This window comes from Coregonus lavaretus, assembly GCF_964263955.1.
Source record: "Coregonus lavaretus genome assembly, chromosome: 6".
NCBI classification, from domain to species: Eukaryota; Metazoa; Chordata; class Actinopteri; order Salmoniformes; family Salmonidae; genus Coregonus; species Coregonus lavaretus.
In genome coordinates this window covers 38631487-38654486 of record NC_139993.1, presented here as the reverse complement: position 1 = coordinate 38654486, position 23000 = coordinate 38631487, and the positions used below count along the sequence as shown (strand labels likewise).

At 43.1% G+C, this 23000-nt stretch overlaps 2 protein-coding genes and 1 pseudogene across 3 annotated transcripts; 1 reads left to right on the top strand and 2 right to left on the bottom strand.

Moving 5' to 3' along the window:
• Positions 1–3615: 3615 nt before the first annotated feature.
• On the bottom strand, positions 3616–9571 carry LOC311131563 (UMP-CMP kinase-like; annotated as a pseudogene). The gene is made up of 4 exons: positions 9493–9571; positions 8403–8553; positions 3857–3995; positions 3616–3696 (listed from the first exon to the last, which is right to left on the bottom strand). The product of its transcript is annotated as a UMP-CMP kinase-like (transcript).
• Positions 9572–11192: 1621 nt separating this feature from the next.
• Positions 11193–12991, top strand: LOC311131566 (protein FAM78B-like; the record flags this gene model as incomplete). The annotated part of the gene is made up of 2 exons (XM_084164623.1): positions 11193–11481; positions 12469–12991. Exons 1-2 carry the CDS (start codon positions 11219–11221, stop codon positions 12989–12991), a joined length of 786 nt encoding a protein of 261 aa, XP_084020749.1. The 5' UTR covers positions 11193–11218.
• A 524-nt stretch (positions 12992–13515) lies between these two features.
• LOC311131558 (UDP-N-acetylglucosamine transporter-like) lies at positions 13516–22918 on the bottom strand. The gene is made up of 8 exons (XM_084164612.1): positions 22561–22918; positions 21973–22196; positions 21649–21803; positions 17266–17388; positions 16948–17122; positions 16322–16440; positions 15931–16064; positions 13516–15820 (listed from the first exon to the last, which is right to left on the bottom strand). The coding sequence occupies exons 2-8, from the start codon at positions 22184–22186 to the stop codon at positions 15730–15732; spliced, it is 1011 nt and encodes a 336-aa protein (XP_084020738.1). The 5' UTR covers positions 22187–22196; positions 22561–22918; the 3' UTR covers positions 13516–15729.
• Positions 22919–23000: the final 82 nt, after the last annotated feature.

The window sequence follows — 23000 nt, the reverse complement described above, 5'->3', positions numbered from 1 at the left end:
TCCACAGTTTTTCTATGGGATTAAGGTCTGGAGACTGGCTAGGCCACTCCAGGACCTTAATGTGCTTCTTCTTGAGCCACTCCTTTGTTGTCTTGGCCGTGTGTTTTGGGTCATTGTTATGCTGGAACACCCATCCACGACCCATTTTCAATGCCCTGGCTGAGGGAAGGAGGTTCTCACCCAAGATTTGACGGTATACGGCCCCGTCCATCGTCCCTTTGATGCGGTGAAGTTGTCTTGTCCCCTTAGCAGAAAAACACCCCCAAAGCATAATGTTTCCACCTCCATGTTTGACAGTGGGGATGGTGTTCTTGGGGTCATAGGCAGCATTCCTCCTCCTCCAAACACGGCGAGTTGAGTTGATGCCAAAGAGCTCCATTTTGGTCTCATCTGACCACAACACTCACTTCATTGGCAAACTTCAGATGGGCCTGTATATGTGCTTTCTTGAGCAGGGGCACCTTGCGGGCGCTGCATGATTTCAGTCCTTCACGGCGTAGTGTGTTACCAATTGTTTTCTTGGTGACTATGGTCCCAGCTGCCTTGAGATCATTGACAAGATCCTCCCGTGTAGTTCTGGGCTGATTCCTCACCGTTCTCATGATCATTGCAACTCCACAAGGTGAGATCTTGCATGGAGCCCCAGGCCGAGGGAGATTGACAGTTATTTTGTGTTTCTTCCATTTGCGAAAAATCGCACCAACTGTTGTCACCTTCTCACCAAGCTGTGTAGGTCTACAATCTTGTCCCTGACATCCTTGGAGAGCTCTTTGGTCTTGGCCATGGTGGAGAGTTTGGAATCTGATTGATTGATTGCTTCTGTGGACAGGTGTCTTTTATACAGGTAACAAACTGAGATTAGTAGCACTCCCTTTAAGAGTGTGCTCCTAATCTCAGCTCGTTACCTGTATAAAAGACACCTGGGAGCCAGAAATCTTTCTGATTGAGAGGGGGTCAAATACTTATTTCCCTCATTAAAATGCAAATCAATTTATAACATTTTTGACATGCGTTTTTCTGGATTTTTTTGTTGTTATTCTGTCTCTCACTGTTCAAATAAACCTACCATTAAAATTATAGACTGATCATTTCTTTGTCAGTGGGCAAATGTACAAAATCAGCAGGGCATCAAATACTTTTTTCCATCACTGTATATTTTATGCTAAATATTTCAAATTTTGGTATAAATTAAATCCGTCCCCTCACAGGTTTATTGTAATTTTAACCCCTCCTTAACAGCCAATCAGCACAGACTTCTCTCTATCGCTTTCTCATTCACCTGTGGTTAAATCCATTCCGCTAGTGGTCAGTGTGCCCCTCCCCCCATTGCATGCCTTTCCCTCCCCTACACCCCTCGCCCTTTCCTTCCATTGTCCTGTAGAGCCCAAGCCCAGCTCAGACAGGTAGGATCAGCACCCATTATGTTCCACAAAACTTTAGGCAAACAAAAGGCCATTCACCTGGTAGACACCCAGCTAGTCTCCAACACACACTCCTCATTAGTGCAGTGTCAGAGGTTCCGTTTCACTGGTGCATGTCATCCCAGTCTGAGACATCCATATGGTCATATATGGAATGGGGATACTTCACTTCCTGAAGTGCAAGGTTCCAAAGTAGTGAAGCATTTACTCTTAAGACTCTGAGTAAACCCAGCATTTCAGGAATTGTAGACTGCACTCATAAAGCTCACTTCTGTACTATCGCATTGTTCAAACAGAAATGTGGATTACAATTTATTAGATGAATGAGTTCTAGGGTTAATTGAAATGTATATTTATTAGAATCAGATGCAGACACACTCCTTTTCTCAAATGTTGGTCAGGAGCACCATCAAACATTGAGATGAGGAATTTAAAAAAGGTAAGCCTTATATGGCTGAGTCAGTATCACTGTACTGCTACAGGTCAGGATTTGAAAACTAGGCCTCAAAGTGAAGATGTCAGCAGACAGGCTGTAGGTACATAGACAGACGACTGATAGCAAAACACACACCCATACTACCCTCTACTGGACTGCTGTAGCAGGTGCAGCGTGGTCCTTCAGAGGAGAGCTCCACTGGCCACATCAATTATAACATTTACATTTGAGTCATTTTAGCAGACGCTCTTATCCAGAACGACTTACAGTTAGTGAGTGCATACATTTTTTTTCATACTGCCCCCCGTGGGAATTGAACCCACAACCCTGGGCGTTGCAAGTGCCATGCTCTACCAACTGAGCTACACAGGGCCTACATAACATTAACTTTGATTACAGAGTCGCCACTAGAACAGAGATTCTGTATTAACAGAGTAAAGGCATACATAAAAACATATGGTTGCTATTTGCTATGGACCTCTTCATAGATAAAACAAGAACGAACTATATTTTGGTACAGCAGGCAGCAGTGCAAAACTTGGAGCCTTATTCAAAACAAGTCACCATGGAGTCTGCCCCACACACCAATGGCCAATGGATTCTGTGCTTCCAACATTGTGGCAACAGTTTGGGGAAGGCCCTTTCCTGTTTCAGCATGACAATGCCCCCGTGCATAAAGCGAGGTCCATACAGAAATGGTTTGTCGAGATCGATGTAGAAGAACTTGACTGGCCTGCACAGAAGCCTGACCTCAACCCCATCGAACACCTTTGGGATGAATTGGAACTCTGACTGCGAGCCAGGCCTAATCGCCCAACATCAGTGCCCGACCTCACTAACGCTCTTGTGGCTCTAATGGAAGCTAAGTCCCCGAAGCAATGTTCCAACATCTAGTGGAAAGCCTTCCCAGAAGAGTGGAGGCTGTTATAGCAGCAAAGGGGGGACCAACTCCATATTAATGCCCATGATTTTGGAATCTAATCAAATCAAATCTTATTTGCCACATGTGCCAAATACAACAGTGAAATACTTACTTAGAATGAGATGTTCAACGAGCAGGTGTCCACATACTTTTGCTGATGTGGTGTATATGTAATTGTATACAAATTTAAGTAAGGTTTGAAGTGTTTTAGTCATCTGTTTCAGCTTCTTGCAGTTAATTTGCTGTCTATAAATGATTTGTAATTATGTTCCCGCCCCCTTACCATCCACTGCACCTAGTTGATGATCCCTGAGACAGGGTGTTGAGCCACCACAAGCCAGAACAGCTTCAATGCACCTTGGCATAGATTCTACAAGTGTCTGGAACTCTATTGGTGGAATGCGACACCATTCTTCCACAAGAAATTCCATAATTTGGTGTTTTGTTGATGCTGGTGACTAAAATGGCCATGGCATATGGTTGACATGTTTATATGTTCAACAAACCATTCAGTGACCATTTGTGCCCTGTGGATGGGCATATTCTCATTCTATGGGGGCAAAGCCATGGTAGCCAAAATAAAGGCCAAAATAATGGCCTGCCCAGCATTTTTATACATGACCCTAAGCATGATGGGATGTTAATTGATTAATTAACTCAGGAACCACACCTGTGTGGAAGCACCTGCTTCAATACTTTGTATCCCACATTTACTCAAGTGTTTCCTTTATTTTGGCAGTTACCTGTACATGACACACACAAACTGGCACATCCATAACACAGGACATCTCAGTACCACAATAATACATGTCTGGTGGCTTGGGATAGATGGGGCCTTACCGCTTCTCTAGACTGTCTCTGTTGTCATCTGAGTGTCCACTGCTCTTCCCTCTCTTCAGACACCTGTCAATACACACCTGCACACACTTTACCACATACAATAGAGACTGACCACTTTGTCTTGGATCAGGACATTTCCTCACATGGACAGTTGCATTTGGAAGAAAAGTATCAGCGATCATACAGCACGCTGCTCTTTCCCTGCTATTCAAGGCGCTGTAGTTAGTTGCCTCCCATCTGATTACTGCAGTCAAAGAAGAGAACATATCCCCTCCATGACATAGGTCCAGCCCTGGAGGTTGTCTTGGTTACACGGAAAGCCATCAATTAGGAGGCGGAACGTTGGCTGGTCCAACTGCATCGTCTCCTCCATCGCCTGGGAGAGGGATGGGGGCAGAGGAATTGGAAGGGTACAAACAGGATCTGATGACTGTACGTACGGTTTTACTCAATTCCAAATGAATGCCTTGTCAACACTTTCTACTCGGGCCCAGTACAGATCTAGGATCTTAATTTAAGCCAGTTTGCTACAGCAGGAAAATAATCCTGCATCAACAGGAAATGTTAATCATTATGTCGATTATAATTCATGTAGGGGTTGATACATTTTTTGTAAGGGAAAATCATGTCTGAAATTTCAAAGTGGAAATAATACACTTCAGTAGCCTTTTTAAACCTCAAATACACTACACGTTTTAAATGTTCTGCATTGCTGGAAAGTTATCCTGCAACAGGGTGATACAATTAAGATCCTACATTTGTAGCAAATTTTTAAAAGTAAAAAACAATCATGTAGGTTTGCATTTTACATCATCATGAGGATGTGACCGGTGACACTTTGCTTCTTGACAGTCCAATATCTTAAAAACATGACTGCTGACATGCAAAACATTTTGGGACTGTATCAACAGTGCGGTAATGAAAAAAATACCAAAATATCGTTTTTGAATGGAGTTCCTCTTTAAGTGCAAACATATGAATAGCAAACATCCCATGATGAGGTACACTGTTAAAATAAAGTGCTTTGTAACACCAAAACTAATGGCAACTGAGCTGTCACCAACACAAAGGAGACGAAACCTTAATTATTCTGGAGAATTGAAACACTACATCCTGAGATGTTTTGAAACATGACACGGTGTGTTGTAACACCACTTAATCAGGTGTTGTGCTACACCTTGCCAGGGACTGGGAGCACTACCGGAAAAGGTTCAAAACACTATTTTGGTGTTTTAAGTTCTGTTAAGTGCAGAATTAGATACCTTCTCTTTTGGTGTTGTTTCCACTCTAAAGCTTCTAAATAGTATTATGGTGCTTTATATCCTGTCTAGTGTAGAATTAGATAACTTTTTCTGGAGTATTTTCATTGATTTATGAATCTGATAATTTGCCAGTGTTACCCATTTTGGCAGGCATTGTTGAGCACAGTGCTCAATCCACCAGCAGTAACTGAAGGTTTTACAGCAGGCATTGCAGGATACTGTATTTGCCTCTACCATTAAAAGTTGGAAATGTGGGAATGGGTCATCTCATCATTGAACGCCATTTTGCCTGACGGTTTTGATATCCGTTCATCATGATATATTACTCCTTATGGCCTACAATTCAAACTAGATGCCCTCAATCTCACACAAATTATCAACGAACCTAACAGGTACAACCCTAAATCCGTAAACACGGGCACCCTCATAGATATCATCCGGACTAACTTACCCTCTAAATACACCTCCGCTGTCTTCAACCAGGATCTCAGCGATCACTGCCTTATTGCCTGCGTCCGTAACGGGTCCGCGGTCAAACGACCACCCCTCATCACTGTCAAACGCTCCCTAAAACACTTTAGCGAGCAGGCCTTCCTAATTGACCTGGCCCAGGTGTCCTGGATGGATATCGATCTCATTCCGTCAGTAGAGGATGCCTGGTTGTTCTTTAAAAGTAATTTCCTCTCAATCTTAAATAAGCATGCCCCATTCAAAAAATACAGAACTAAGAACAGATATAGCCCCTGGTTCTCCTCAGACTTGACTGCCCTTGACCAGCACAAAAACATCCTGTGGCGTACTGCATTAGCATCGAATAGCCCCCACGATATGCAACTTTTCAGGGAAGTTAGGAACCAATATACACAAGCAGTTAGGAAAGCAAAGGCTAGCTTTTTCAAACAGAAATTTGCATCCTGTAGCACTAACTCCAAAAAGCTTTGGGACACTGTAAAGTCCATGGAGAATAAGAGCACCTCCTCCCAGCTGCCCACTGCACTGAGGCTAGGAAACACTATCACCACCGATAAATCTACATTTTGCTATGGCTGGCCATGCTTTCCACCTGGCTACCACTACCCCGGCCTCCAGCTTTGCACCCTCCACTGCGATCGATAATAGACAGTACTGTGCAGCCGTCTTCATCGACCTGGCCAAGGCTTTCGACTCTGTCAACCACCGCATTCTTATTGGCAGACTAAATAGCCTTGGTTTCTCAAATGACTGCCTCGCCTGGTTCACCAACTACTTCTCAGATAGAGTTCAATGTGTCAAATCGGAGGGCCTGTTGTCTGGACCTATAGCAGTCTCTATGGGGGTGCCACAGGGTTCAATTCTTGGGCCAACTCTTTTCTCTGTGTATATCAATGATGTTGCTTGCTGCTGGTGACTCTCAGATCCACCTCTACGCAGACGACACCATTTTGTATACATCTGGCCCTTCATTGGACACCGTGTTAACAAACCTCCAAACGAGCTTCAATGCCATACAACACTCTTTCAGTAGCCTCCAACTGCTCTTAAACACTAGTAAAACTAAATGCATGCTCTTCAATCGAACGCTGCTGGCACCCGCCCACCCGACTAGAATCACTACTCTCGACGGGTCTGACCTAGAGTATGTGGACAACTACAAATACCTAGGTGTCTGGTTAGACTGTAAACTCTCCTTCCAGACTCACATTAAGCATCTCCAATCCAAAGTTAAATCTAGAATCGGATTCCTATTTCGCAACAAAGCCTCCTTCACTCATGCTGCCAAACATGCCCTCGTAAAACGGACTATCCTACCGATCCTTGACTTCGGCGATGTCATTTACAAAATAGCCTCCAACACTCTACTCAGCCAATTGGATGTAGTCTATCACAGTGCCATCCGTTTTGTCACCAAAGCCCCATATACTACCCACCACTGTGACCTGTACGCTCTTGTTGGCTGGTCCTCACTACATATTCATCGCCAAACCCACTGGCTCCAGGCCATCTATAAATCACTGCTAGGCAACTCCCCGCCTTATCTTAGCTCATTGGTCACCATAGCAACACCCATCCGTAGTATGCGCTCCAGCAGGTTTATCTCACTGGTCATCCCCAAAGCCAACACCTCCTTTGGCCGCCATTCCTTCCAGTTCTCTGCTGCCAATGACTGGAACGAATTGCAAAAATCTCTGAAGCTGGAGACTCTTATCTCCCCCTCACTAACTTTAAGCATCAGTTGTCAGAGCACCTTACCGATCACTGCACCTGTACACAGCCCATCTGAAATTAGCCCACCCAACTACCTCATCCCCATATTGTTATTTATTTTGCTCATTTGCACCCCAGTATCTCTATTTGCACATCATCTCTTGCACATCTATCATTCGAGTGTTAATAATAATTGTAATTATTTTGCACTATGGCCTATTTCTTGCCTTACCTCCATAACTTGCTACATTTGCACACAGTGTGTATATATTTTCTGTTGTATTTTTGACTTTATGTTTTGTTTTACCCCATATGTAACTCTGTGTTGTTGTTTTTATCACACTGCTTTGCTTTATCTTGGCCAGGTCGCAGTTGTAAACGAGAACTTGTTCTCAACTGGCTTACCTGGTTAAATAAAGAAAAAATTAAAAAACAACGATCTGCTTAATACTAATATAGAAGTATACTTTTCTTTCTTCAAACATGCATACAACATAGTGTGAAAAAGTACAACTTGTTTTAATTACCCACAATCCTAACAACAGAGCCACGTGGCAAGATAGGAAGTACAAGGAGATTAAAACCAGACTTCTAATTAGTTCAATCACTAATTTTTCTCTATATTTGGTTATCCTCATACAGTATAAAATATACTTGCATTTTGATAAACATATTAAGTTGGATTTATTCTTACATTTTTTGGTTAAATTAAATTAACAAATCATTGAAACAACTTTTTTAGTCAATTTCAATTCACCCCAGAATCATTTTTTACAGTGTGGCTTTGTGGTTGAGTGTGTAAATTTCCAATGAAATTCCAATTAAATGTACCATCTTTCTGCCCCAGAAGTCTGGGATCCAATTCCCGCTTCCTCTTGTCCTACTTTCACCCCTTCTCGCTCTCCTGTTTCTAATATGTCTAAATAATTCAATTATATTTTTTGGGAATTCCACAAAAAAATTGTATCCATTGGCCCTTACCATCAATCAGTATTTAGGCTATAAACCATTTGTTAACTATTTGATTGTATGAGAGACACAGTCTGCCCCAACAAATACTTTTTGTCTTTTGATGCTTCCGTTTACATGCACTGAAAACCCCCCCAGAGTGTTTTCACAACACTCTCTTAAAAACACCAATATTCCAATTGAAGAATTGCTTTGTGTGTTTCAGAGTACTTCTATTCAGTTTTAAAACACTTTCTATGTATCATCACACTTACATTGGGTTTACATTCAAACACATTCCAAATACCAGATCTCAGGTTAGATGCACTACTTTTCATGGTTTCATTACACAATCATGGTGTTTTGAGTCTTTCTATTTTACAGTGTACCTTCCTCAGTAAGTTCATTGTGATTTCTACAGGAACAATCTTGCCATCCTTGATGCAGCTGTCGAACAGCTGTCCATATTCAGAGCCCCCCCCCCCGACCCCTCTCGGTCCGCAAGAGGTCGCCTGCAGACAGATGAGCGTAGCCATGAGCCTGGAATACATGAACAAGGGAAGACCTCAGTAAAAAGGAAACACACAAGTCAAAGCTATGAATTGTTTCAGGAAGGAGGACATTGGAATGCAGTGAAAAGTTAAGACCTAAGCACTGTCATGTGGGTCAAATTAGGTTATCTTCTGTTAGATGTCAATAAAGGGAGGGACTGTGAATGACCTGTAAGATTGGTGTTTGTGAAAGCGCTTATGCCCTTTGAACCCCAATGTTGACATGTCTACATTCCAGCCCAGGTCAACCCAGGTTGGTGTAGAACAGAAACCCCAATGGGAAACCCCCATTGGGTCTCAGGGTTATAAACTGTAGGTATTACAGAGTTCCAGTCCTGTCAGGAGGAGACCAACATATGCAGCCTGGTCTCAGTAAATGTAAATCCGGGACACTCAAATTAGTATGATATGTTACGTTTGGTATGGTTACATAAGACAGATGGTTACTTAAGGCAAAAACGAAAGTAGGGTGGTCAGTTGGGGTGGATGGGTGGTGCATAATGTGAATGTTTAGCAACCAAAAGGTTGCAAGTTTGAATCTCATCATGGACAACTTTAGCATTTTAGCTAATTAGCAACTTTTCAACGACTTATTACTTTTTAGCTACTTTGCAACTACTTAGCATGTTAGCTAACCCTTCCCCTAACCCTAACCTTAACCCCTTTAGCTAAACCTCCCCCTAGCCCTAACCCTTTTAGCTATCCCTAACCCTAACCTTAACCCTAACCTCTAGCCTAGCTAACATTAGCCAGCTAGCTAATGTTATCCACCTAGCTAGAAATCGTAACATATCATATGTGTCTCGGATTTAAGTACAGAATAATATGAAATGCTCTGAGACCAGGTTGATATATGACTTATAGCCAGGGCCTAATATAAAATATCACCATCCTGACTGACAGACTCTAATTTCAAATGTTCACACACTTCCACAATTTTGGCACACTGGGTTCCTTTCCCTTGCACCCAGTCCTCCAAGTAGAAACACAACCTGTGGTTTCATCATGATCACGCTAAAATTATTTTGTAAAAAGTATGCCTACTCTGGAGGCAGGAGTGATCTTTAACCAACTCCAAGGCAAATGGATCAACAGAGTTGGACAGCAGAGTTCCACTGTGTCATTAGGGGGAGGTGCTTTTCTACTTTTGTCTACACATCAGGTTCACTCACAGAGCCGATCGCATGAATTTAAATGTGGTATCAAGTGGCATAAATCAACTGTAGAACCTCCTATTTGTTCTTATTAGCTGAAAATGTGCAGTCTTGTCTGCTCAGAATGCCACGCCTAGCTTTGTTGATTTATTAGCTAAGAAAAAAAATCGACAGTGGTTCATCATCATGTCAAACAAAGATTAGTCTACTGATGAAGGCTATAAATTATTTTAGGCATTTAATCAGAAAAGCACTATTTATTTAGAAGAATATCAAGCTTGCCTCCTATCTATTTTGATTTGCCCTAAAATCATATGATACAATTATGGCCGGATCTTATCAATTGTGCTGCCATCAAAGAATGGGGCTAGATTAGACAATAGCCTGCCATTGCATGATTGTAAATATGTCGCTCAAAAAATATTAAACCATAAATCGGTCTATTCTTATCACCAGGCAGACACTTGATGAATGTGAGTAGCCTAGCAGTCATAGGCTATAGCCATTCAAGCCATGGAGGAAATGTACAGACTGTTACCGCGAAATAATGGACTCCCCGCACTCCCACGCGCTCAGTCTCCCTCTGCGGTTCATCTGTTCACTCAGCATCATCAGCACCAGGGAAGCTGAACAGCGCCAGACGATGCACCGCCTTGGGAGAGAAGAGGAGACAAGACAGCTTCCTTAATGTGTCTGTACGGGGATTTTATCAGCATCCTTAATGTGTCTGTACGGTGATTTTATCAAGCCATGCAGCGACAATTCGATACATTTATTGTCGGATTGGATAGAACTGTTGTCTATCATTTTTCTCTTCTTGAACACTTGTTTTTCACCCGCTGATTTATCGAGGCGAGAGGCTGTTGTTCAGCCAATTCTGCAGAGAGGAAGCGTTCAATGATCTCTCTGCATTGACGGTGTTTTTATCTTTCGTTTTATACTCATGGTGAGGAATGCCTGGTGGTCTATTTTGTCATCGCTCCGATCAAGCGCGCCCCATGAGCCGCCTGCGCCGCATCAACGGGGACATCGACACGACGCCTCTGAGTGCGCCGCTTTCCCCCGGCTTGTGACATGACAGCCCGGGGAAGAAAGAAGAGGATCAAACGGCACAGACCTGCAAGCGGACGTATGGATTTGAATCATTTTGAGGGGCTGGAGCCCACGGAAGCCCGGACTGCAAGAGAGGGCAGTGCCACACAGACACCGATAGGCTACACCTGCGATCCGTGGCATAGAGAGGATCCAATACCACCAACTGCTGTTATTTAATCTGCTCCCCTATCCTAAGATCTGACCACCTATCTGTTTTATCTTTGTGCATAAATGTGAATGGTACTGATTGCCTTTTTGGATGCATACAATGCATTGACTAATGTGACATATTAAGCATAGTGTCTGTAAATCGATAGGACATGACAGAGATTGATGACTCTTTTAGCCCAAGTCCACAGTGTTATCATCCCGTCTGGTCCTCCTGACTAGAACCCTAACCTCATCATGGGCTGCATACAGAGCATCGCCTGTAAGTCGCGCATCAAACGCGAAAACATAGCGGTCTACGACGTTTCCGCCGCTATCGATCACTCCCCAACAATCATTGAGGAGAACTCTCCTATAGTGTTGCGCTACAAGACGCCCTATTTCAAGGCCTCTGCACGGATAGTGATGCCCCCTATTCCCCGTAATGAGACTTGGGTGGTGGGTTGGATCCAGGCATGCACACAGATGGAATTCTACAACACCTACAACGACATTGGCATGTGAGTTGAGTTCTCCTCCTGTCTTGCATTCCTCCATCAGAAGGCTGCTGACTGATGCTCGCAAGCTGCTCCCACCTCCCTCTGATGCTCTGTCCCAAACTGTCACTTCTCTGGTGCTGTAGGAAGTGTGTGTGTGTGTGTTTTGTGTGGCAACAGAAATGACATGAATGTGTGGATATGTGTGAGTGCATATGTAGCAGAGCATTTGTGCAAAAAGCAGGTTACCTATGCTGTCACCCTCCTTCATTCAAACGCCCACCAATTGATTCTGTTCCAATTGATTCTGTTCCTGTGACTTCACCATCAAAATAGAAATGACTGAGAAGCTAAACAACTGCTCTTAGACATACATTGTGTTCACAGAAATGAGGGAGAGAGAGATGGAGAAATGCACTGACACACTCCCACGCTCCCTTCTCTCCCGGAGACAGAATCACACAACCACTCACACACCCACTGAGGAGCAACACATACTGCCTCCTCCAGCACTGCCTGGGGGTGTTTTTCTCTGGAGGAGGAGGAGGCATATGTGAGGGGTTGTTTAATCCTGACTGGGGGTGGGGGTGGGGGGTCTGGGGGTGCAGCAGAAAAACATGGGGTATCAGGTCGCACCAGCCGACACCCTCTCATTGGCCAACAAACACAATAAGATATTAATCCACTGACACACTGAACCATCTATCACACATACGCTACAGTATGGACCCCTGAGGTGAAATAGAGATATAAATGCTAATTCCATTTATCCAATTTTTTTAATGAATTTGTATGGCTTACTCTGTTCTTTTTGAGAATGTCTAACACAGAGGCTCCCAAATGTAATGTGCTGTGTGACACCTAAAGCCTTTTGAATCTCCTTGTGACCCTACAGTTCAAAACAATGTTTCCAGCCACAACACAGTGTTAATCCATGACCCACTAAGAACAAGTTCCAACCCATCATCTATTAAACTGTAGTTTAACCTCTGACTTTTTGTCCTCCTGCAGGTCTAGCTGGGAGCTACCAGAGCTGCGTGAGGGTTTTGTGAGGGCCATCAGTGACTCAGACGGGGTGAGCTACCCCTGGTACGGCAACACCACCGAGACGGTCACCTTGGCAGGGCCCACCTCCAAGCCCTTGCGCTTCACCGTCAGCATGAACGATAACTTCTACCCCAGTGTGACCTGGGCCGTGCCCATCAGCGACAGCAACCTGCCCCTGCTCACCCGCATCAAGAGGGACCAGAGCTTCACCACCTGGCTGGTGGCCCTCAACACGGCCACACGGGAGAAGATCCTGCTGCAGACGGTCAAGTGGCGCATGAGGGTGGACATTCTGGTGGACCCCTCCATGCCCCTGGGCTCCAGAGCCACCCTGACGGGCCGGACACACCAGGAGCAGCCCCGCGTCCTAACCCACATGGAGCCCATCCCCCCCAACGCCTTGGGGAGGCCCAACGCCAATGACGCCCAGGTGCTGATGTGGAGGCCCAGGAAGGGCCCACCCCTGGTGGTCATCCCTCCTAAGTAGCGGAGGAAGGAGAGAGGGAGGGGAGGTGGAACTAGGGCCCAGACATCCAGCCATGATGAGATCAATATGGACAGAGACTTGGGGGACAGCTGCCTTAAATCCCCACCACTGCCTTTGAGTAGAGAGAGAGGACTGCTGCCTGGAGCAGGGTCTAAATACAGGTCAGACCCACAGAGGGACCTCTGCCTTAATGACATCCTCTACCCTGGAGAAGCAGAGAGGACTACTGCTTTGTGAGTGTGCCAGGCCCAGCAGGGCTACACTCCAGGGGAGCAGCCTGTAGCCTACTGCACACAATGCTGCCTCACCGAGATGACAGAGCAGCCATCTTTAATCACAGACTGCTCTGGGTCTATGACAGTGATGTAGAGGGCTGTCTCAAATGGTACCCTATTATCCTTAGGCTCTGGTTAAAGGTAATGCACTATGTGGAGAATTGATGGCCATTTGAGACTAACCCGAGGTGTGAGAGGCACAGCAGTACATGTATGTGGCTTTATGGGTATAATACAGGTGAGATTGGGGAGTATAATGTATTTTATATGTAAGAACAAAGATTGTAGTACATTTAAATTCAGCCTTCATGCTCAGTACAGTTACAGACAAGGATTAATGTGTTACTGGGAGGGGAAAGACAGGCTCTCTATAGCCACCTACAGCAGGCCCAATGAGAACAGCAGTGTGGGCCAGGCCAGGTATGAGATCCAGAGAGGAGACTGAGTCTGAGAATGTAACAATATGAACTCCCCATGCTGCTCATTACTGAGGTGCAAACCATACTAGCCTTTACACTGATATACACACACACATCCCTTCTGTGACTACACACATACACACACTTATGCACACATCCCCTCTGTGACTACACCCAAGCCATAATTACAAGAGGGCCAAGTGGGCTGAATAGGATATTAGAAATCAATTGTTTATATTGTAGGTCATATCACATACTGTGTATGGTAGACACTGCATGGTGGCAAACGTCCATTGAGAGCCAGTCATTCACAGTAACAGATGTGCCTGAGAACAGAATGACTCGGTCTGGAGGATGTACAGCACTGTACATTCAATCATATGTAAAGTGGGACAACGTGGGGAAGGTATTCCAAAGGATTTCAGAATGGATGGGTGGGAGATTTAGCATGCAAGCAGTTTTTTTTATTCAATAAAATGATGAAGGTATAACATGTTTGCGTGTTCTAAGAACGTCTTTGAGTTAGTCTGCAAGTGTAATAGTTGTTCCCCTCAGTCACACATTGCCAGTTCATGAGTGTACACACGGCTGCTCCGTATTCATGTTTCGGTGTTGACAGAGGGTCAGTTTAATCAGTTAATCCTCTGAGCTATAGGTCTCATGCACAATATGCACTCACTCAGAAAATGTATTACTGGCAGAAATAATAGGGAGCGCATGAGTGTGTGGCTGTGTGTGTGACTGTGTGTGGGTGTTCATGTGTGTTTGCATCTCATGGCTCAGAGCACTTGTAGAACTTCAACAAGGGAGACTGTTGTTGTAACATTGTGAGTCATACCATTAGGACTTGCGATATAAATGACACATCGTCTTTGATGTAGAAAACATTTCCTTTACGGACTTGTGTTCCTCATGATTGGTAAATACAGTAACAAAGTCATCCTTACCCACTTCCCCAAATCAAGTGACGACAAGGAGAGGAAAAGTACAAGGGTCGTTTCACCAATTGGGTGCCTTTTGAGTAGTGAAACTTGGTAAAAAAAAAAAGGGTTTGATTTCACCTAATTTTAACATTCTGTCAAAGACCACATGTTCAACTTCATAAAAACAAATTTTCCCATTTTATGAGGTAAAAAAATAAATAATACTATAGTAAGTGCCTATTAAGTACCAATTAAAGTAACAGGGTTGACAATTTCATCTTAAAACAGCCATAAATCCCCTTGTGACAGAAAATGGCCAAAAAGAGTAGAACCAGCTCACTTACTTTTTTTACACTATGGTTTGACTATTAGATGTTCAATTAATATTTAATATTTAAAAAGGAATAGTTTCACCATATTTAAACAAGAGTTCAGTTCGGGTAACAGGGTTGACCTTAAAATGAGGGCCAGACGTAAATGAATCACATGAAATAAATAATAGTCTTCAGAAATACAGTATATACAAAAGGGCACTTCAATTAATATAACAGGCTTTTAAACTGTAATATTGGTGCACAATTTCTACTTAAAATATCAAAGGGGCGCAAAAGGCACTCATTTAGTGGAACGACCCACAAACAGAGTTCTATAGCAGTGAAACAGCAACATAGCTCATCAGTATGTCTGCGGAGTCCAATACATCTGGACTATTGTCACAACTCATGTGTGAACATTATGGTGTCTTTGTTTTATCCATAATCTTCATGATTGAGATGATGACAGTAACATTAAGAAAGGGGACCCACCCCAACTAGTTTTGGCCCAGTGCAGTAAGCTGCCTGACAGGTCTGTCCAGTACACTGCTCAGCTTGCTCATGATTCATGGGTCTATTTCTCATGGGTCTATTTCTCATGGGTGTATTTCTCTGTAGTGGTAACCATGGTGAGGAACAGCCTTGTCTGGCCACTTCCTGGTCACATTTTACAGTTGAGGCACTTCACTCCTCTTCTCTCTTCCTCTCCACTTTTCATCTCTCCTCCACACGACTCTTCTCATATCCTCTTCTTTTCTTTTACCTGACCTCTCTTTCGGTCCTCCTTTTTTTCCTCTGTGATGTCCCCTAGGCACGACTGGGGTTGGGGGATGGCTTGCCCTCGTAGCCATACAGGAAGGTGGCCACGATGACCAGCACTGCACCCATGAAGAACACACTGGAGAGGACACAAGACAAGACACAGCATTACACGTGTCAGAGCCAAGGGACATTCAATTAGGAAATTAAAATTACCCGGCTCAAGAGACAATGTGTGTGTGTGAGAACCTAGAGGGGTCGAAGTCCTGCAGCCAGAAGTAGGATATGAGTGTTGACAGAATGATGGAGAGTGACGTAGCGAAGCCCTTCAGGATGTTGTCTGCATACTTGATGACAGCTGCTATAACCAGCCCTCCTAGTGCCTAGAGAAACACACACCAGACATGGACTAGATGAGCAGTGGGCAAAGGGACACTATAATACTACTAAGCTCACACAATTGAAACGAGATAAAGCAGTAGCATCTTAGTCAAGAGGAAAGGCAATATTCAATCAACATGATTAACAGTGCAAGCCGTTTCACTTAAAACCGTACACTATTTCTCCAAATGTGTATATTGCGAACTAACAGTACACCTATAGCTGACAGGTGAAGTAAAACAATTATAGTGAGATGTACCTGCAGAGCCACCACTATCCAGGTGATTGTGTTGTATCCCTGGAACATCCCAGATTCTTGGACTCTATCCCCATTGTACGCAAACATCCCCATCAGACCAAACACCAGGCCAAATATTCCTACACACAAACAGGTCAGATGATATGAGAGTTTGAACTGACTATGAATGATAGGAACGTGGATTAAACGTAAACCTGCCAGCTTTCATCAAAAACAATAACACCTGCAGTGTTTGACTGGAAATAAAAAAAACAATGTCTACATCCATAGACATTAATGCTAAAACACTACTCTCATGCAATGTGTATGAGGATGAATGCAGTTCATACCAGGAAATGAGTCACAGGATAATTAACATACGCTTCACATGTTCAGCTGTAAAAATAAACTCAGCAGGAAGACTCATTTCGCACAAAAGGAGCTGAGAGAAAAACGCAGGGTTTTTGTGCAGTGAGGAGGAAGGAACACTAAAAACTCCTTTCAAAGACACGGTTGAGATACAGTACTAGAGCTCTGTCATAAATAATATATCTTTGATAATAACAGAGTAATTCTGGGATGGAAAACTGGAACAAGTGCCCTTATTGCAAGACAACCCTAGTATAGTTAAAACGTTTCATACTGACCCAGTTGGATGTTGCGGACCCAGACACTCTGTTTGGTCTCTTTGAGGATCTTCTCAAAGTAAACGCCAGCAAAGCCACTGGAGAAGCAGGCCACCAGCACCGCCGCCACACCCACAAACTGGGACCCTGCAGACAGCTGCTCCTTCTCAGGGGCCCCGGGGGACTCAGAGGGCCACTAGACATTGGATACACATACATACACACACACACACAAACACAAACATAAACATACAAACACACTTGCACTCAAACACACTGGAGTGTGTAAAATGCAGGTTTTAAAAAAGTGGATTGAAAAGGAGATGGAGTAGAGTTTACCTGCACAAGCGCGACCCCAGCCATGAGGATGAGCAGGGAGAGCCACTGGTACACACCCAGCCTCCGGCCCAGCATGGACACTGAGAACAGAGCTGTGGTAAGGATCTTCAGCTGGTAGGTCACCTGGTGGAGAGAGACAAGGGGAAAACAGGGGACACCATTTAGAAACCATAAAAAGTATACTACCCCAGACACAAATTGTGCCTTCAGAAAGTATTCACACCCCTCAACTTTTTCCAAATGTTGTTGTGTTACAGCCTGAATTTAAAATTGCTTAAATTGGGATTTTTTTGTCACTACACAATACCCCATAATGTCAAAGCGGAATTATGTTTTTCAAAATTGTAACAAATGAATACAAAATGAAAAGCTGAAATGAGTCAATAAGTATTCAACACATTTGTTATGGCAAGCCTAAATAAGTTCAGGAGTAAAGATTTGCTTAACAAGTCACATAAGAAGTTGTATGGACTCACTCTGTGTGCAATAATAGTGTTTAACATGATTTTTGAATGACTACCTCATCTCTGTACCCTACACATACACAATTATCTGATTCAACCACAAAGACCAGGTAGGTTTTCTAATGCCTCGCAAAGAAGGGCACCTATTGGTAGATGGGTAAAAAATAAAAATAAAACAGACATTGAATATCCCTTTGAGCATGGTGAAGTTATTAATTACACATTGGATGGTGTATCAATACACCCAGTCCCTACAAAGGCGTCCTTCCTAACTCAGTTGCCGGAGAGGAAGGAAACCGCTCAGGGATTACACCAGGAGGCCAATGGTGACTTCAAAACAGTTACAGACTTTAATGGCTGTGATAGGAGAAAACTGAGGATGGATCAACAACATTGTAGTCACTCCACAATACTAACCTAAATGACAGAGTGAAAAGAAGGAACCCTGTACAGAATAAAAATATTCCAAAACATGCATCCTGTTTTCAATAAGGATATGTAAAACAGCAAAGAATGTGGCAAAGAAATGAACTTTATATCCTGAAGACAAAGCGTTATGTTTGGGGCAAATCCAACTCAACATGTCACTGAGTACCACTCTTCATATTTTCAAGCATGGTGGTGGCTGCATCATGTTACAACCTGGTCTCAGAGCATTTCGTATTCTTCTGTACACGTAAATCCGAGACACTCCATTTAGTATGATATATTTTACATTTCGTATGGTATGTATTCATTTGTGGATGTCCATCATCCATTTCATATGATATGTTCCGAATTACAATTCGTATGAAATTTTACGAATTGCAATTCATAGAATATGTTACGAATTGCTATATGTACAATATGTTATGAATTTGCAAAACGTATGATATGTTACGAATTCCAATTTGTTGTGGCTAATGTTAGCTAGCTGGCTAAGGTTAGCTAGGCTAGGGGGTTAAGGTTAGGAGTTATGTTAAAAGTTACGGTTATGGGAAGGGTTAGCTAACATGCTAAGTAGTTGCAAACAATGTTCCCTCTAAGAAGAAATATCAGCCCACAGAGAGAAGTAGGTGAACTGTTGCCATTTTGAACCATTTCAGGTGTCTGAAGGTACAAACTATGCCTTCCCGGCGGGCCCGGAGAACAAATCAAGTGCACTATAGGCCTACCGCTGGCCAATCGGATGGCTCAGATGACCGTGTCTGCAGTAACGTAGCAGGCATAAAAGAAAGCTACAGCAAAGTTGTACTGTGAGATTTCAAAACTTTTAAAACCATGACTAGAGAGAGACTGTCAACGAATACAGCAAAGAGATGCTGTTTTATGAGTGAGTTCATGTTTAAGTTCTTACTAAGCACTGTCAACACTTTGTATTTAACACTTTTATAAACCATAAAATGTGCGTTCTTCCTATTTCCACTCAGCGCTACAACAAGCACTGCAGCAGTAATGAATGAGTAGGAAAGTGTATCTATAGGCTTGCGTTGTTGTTATTATTAGCAGCTTGGGTCTTTTTTAATATTGAGGATTATTTCACTTCTCTGTTCATAGGAGTAACAACATGAATTTGTGCATGAGGCAGAAATAATGAGGTGCGACTCGAGTTTCACCATCAGCTGGACGACGCTGTCCCTTTTTGGCATGGGAGAGCGGAGGGATGTTAAGAGGCGGCTCTCAGTCTGCTGCTCTCTCCCTCCGATGAGACTGACCATCAGATGCAGGCACCATCAACCCAGTAAAATACAAATAAAAAGCACATTATTTAAATGTATGCTCACTCAGCTGTGCCTCACAAGTAATACAACAACGGATCTATTACCGGTGTGATCATATAGCCTACCTCAAATGTTGAAATATATGTTTTTTTTTTATGTCCCGAACTACAATGCATTGGCAGGGCAATATGTGGTGATAATGTATTGGGCCTATAGCTTACTGCACAAACCTCATTGTTACAGTACTGTTTTTAATTGGTTAATGTTGCATAGGCTTACGTTTTTTAAGTAATGTTAAAAAAAAATCTGAGTGGTAGATCTTGGCTTGCATTTTGATTCAGAAAGTGATCTTGACTCAGAAAACGTTGGTGACCACTGTTCTAGAGTTTTCCCGTTAACACTATCAACGTTTCCCTTCACTGCGGCAATTGTGATCGAATCAACACAATATTAGCCACTTTCAATGCAACATACCGAAACAAAACTAACTATGCAAGAGATTTTGTTGTAGGCAGAACGCATCAGAGTAGGATTCTATTGCATTGACATGCATGTATTCTACACAGACCGGTGCGGCATAAACAATCAGAGCTGCAGTAGGCCTATATGCAAATAGACCATTGCTACATATGGATCGGTGCCATTTACTTTGAACTGGACTGTGTTTACAGCATGAGTAAATGCTGCTTGTTTCGAGATCAGAGCGCTGCATGTAGCAACGTGTGCACATTTTGTTAATATCCTTTGCTAGTTAGTGAGTTATTAGCCCAGTTATAGATACTTTATAGTCAGCAACAGGGGAGTGATTGCTTCCTACAAGAGCACAAAACGTGTACATTTCTAGACATCTTTGAAAAAAAATAGTCAGGTAAAGAGCTTTTTTTTTTTGTCTTAAAGGGGCATTGTTGAATTTTGAGACAGGCTTGAATAAGCTAAGTAACCAATAGGCAGAGGGTAGCATAATTTGTCTTATTCTCTGTAATAATGGTACGGGATTAATAATGCACTTCATTTTGTAAAGTGGTTTCTTGCACCAAACAACAACACATTTTCAGTCACCTCCTTGTCTGAAGGACAAGTAGATAAACAGGTTAATGTCAAGCCCTGCAGGTTTCTTTCAAAAGTCTAATGGAATGTAGGCCTACATTGAACACCACACATTGGCTGCTACTGTAGGCTGAATGATAGAACAGCTATGTCCATGTAAAAATGTTATGGGATGCATTTTCTCCATTGTTTTTGATGGTAGGCCACTCTGGTAGGCCTACATTATGATCAAATAGCCACAGTAGCCTACTTGGCCACTGTTAAACAGCCTCAGTATTCACAGTAAACGCGCACTAGAAGTTGCAAAGAATTTTTACAACGTTCAAGTTTGCACTCAGCAGACCTGAAATTTGCTCAGCTCCTACATTTCTGGAGGGAACAAAATAGCTAAATGGTTGCAAAATAGCTAAAAATAAGTTAAAAAGCAGCTAATGTGCTAAAGTTGTCCGTGATGAAATTTGAACACGCAACCTTTAGGTTGCTAGACGTTTGCGTCCTTTCGTTTTTGCCTTAAGTAACCGTCTGTCTAATGTAACCATGCCAAATTTAACATATCATACTAATTTGAGTGTCCCAGATTTACATTCTCTATCTTATGTATAGTCTATGAGACCAGGTTGCATGTTTTGGGTATGCTTGTCATTGGCAAGGACTAGGGAGTTTTTGTTCAGATAAAAATAAATGGAATATAGCTAAGCACAGGCAAAATCCTAGAGGAAAACCTGGTTCAGTCTGCTTTCCAATAGACACCGTGAGACAAATTCACCTTTCAGCAGGACAAAAACCTAAAACACAAGAACAAATATACACTGGAGTAGCTTACCAAGACGACATTGAATGTTCCTGAGTGGCATAGTTACAGTTTTGACTTAAATCAGCTTGAAAATCTATGGCAAGACTTGAAAATGGCTGTCTAGCAATGATCAACAACCAATTTGACAGAGCTTGAATAATATTGTACAATCCAGGAACTCTTAGAGATTTACCCAGAAAAACTCACAGCTATAATCACTGCCAAAGGTGATTCTAACATGCATTGACTCAGGGGTGTGAATACTTATGTAAATTAGGTATTTGTGTATTTCATTTTCAATACATTTGCAAAAATGTCTAAAAACAGGTTTTCACTTTGTCATTATGGGGTAAACACACTCCATAACAGGTTGTTCTACCTGGTAGGTGGCAGCGTCTAGGTTGGACAGAGCCACATAGAGCAGGTTGTTCTGCAGGGTGTAGATCCCAGAAGGAATGGCCAGCTTCAGGGTCTCTATAGGCTTGTGGGCTATCTCCTGCCTCAGAATACTGCTCAGGGCCCGAACACTGTAGCCTGGGCCATACAGGACAGAGGGGGAGATAGAGGGAAAGTCAGATACCGAGATATAACTTGCCTAACCCTTTCATGTGTCATCCTCTAGGCCTAAATGTATACATGAACACAAAGTCTTATTTTGCTATACTACAGATGGGAAGTGGACAGCTCTATCCAGACCACTCACTGTGCTCCTTGAAGACGAGCAGCAAACAGGTAATGATCTTCATGAACTCAGCCACCACCACAGCCGAGGAGGCCAGGTAGCGGGGGCCGTCCCCCTGCAGGGTGCGGGAGTAGCGCATGGTCAGCACCAGAGAGGTGGTCTGGAACACCAGCACCCCCAGAGACAGGTACTTCAACCTGGAGGATGCCATGTTGGAGACAGATGGATGAATCATTCTGGTCAGTCTGCAGGGAGAGGAGACAACAGTTAGCCACTGCAAGGGTACAGTCTGGTCAGTCTGCAGTGAGAGGGGATAGTCTTGAAACATTCAAAGGAAGGACTGATGGGCCAAAAACAAGTCAGGCTACATTGCATAAATGACAGAAAGCTAACCATTCAATTACAAACTTTATACTTGCAACTTTTGTATATTCAGTTTGATTACAGTCAAATCAGGTGACACATTCCTAGAAAGATGGTTAGCTAGCTAGTTTGCGCAGGTGTTTTATCGTTCATCAACATCAAAGGAAGCAGGCAAGATAACGATGTTACGCTCGCGCCACTGACTCAATCTCATACAGTTTGATAGTGCAAGACTAGCAGACATACCTGGTAGCACCGGAAAGCTAGCTAGGTAATACAAAAGTTGAAGAATTACGGCTCAATTTCAACAAGTGTGAGCTGTAGTGCTAGCTAATGAGCTCAGCTGTCTGTTAGTAGCTAGCCAGGTAACTTATCCACAGTTCAAGTCCTCGCGTCCATTGACCCAGGCTGGCTCACAGCAACGGGATTCAACCATTGCCCCTTCATACCGATATAGCTGTCCATAATACCATAATTGTTTTATGTCCTATGACAGTATATATTCTAAAGTTGCAACGACATAGCTAAGTCAAAAGCATTTTGTATGATTTTACTTCCTTGTACAGTATTTTTGCTTCCTCATCTATTCAGAACACTAAGAACTAACCTTCAGCCCGATCTCCACTGCCCTCTGCTGGATGGGTGGACCATATAAATACAATTAATTATATTTCTATGGGGCGGAC

Bases quoted from the DNA above. Each gene is read 5' to 3' on its own strand.
- LOC311131558 (XM_084164612.1), bottom strand. From the start codon at position 22,186: ATGATTCATCCATCTGTCTCCAACATGGCATCCTCCAGGTTGAAGTAC. The intron at 17,123-17,265 runs GTAAACTCTACT...TCCAATGTCTAG, and splicing joins CTGGGGTCGCGCTTGTGCAG to TGGCCCTCTGAGTCCCCCGG. The intron at 15,821-15,930 runs GTTCTCACACAC...TGTCCTCTCCAG, and splicing joins CAGGACTTCGACCCCTCTAG to TGTGTTCTTCATGGGTGCAG.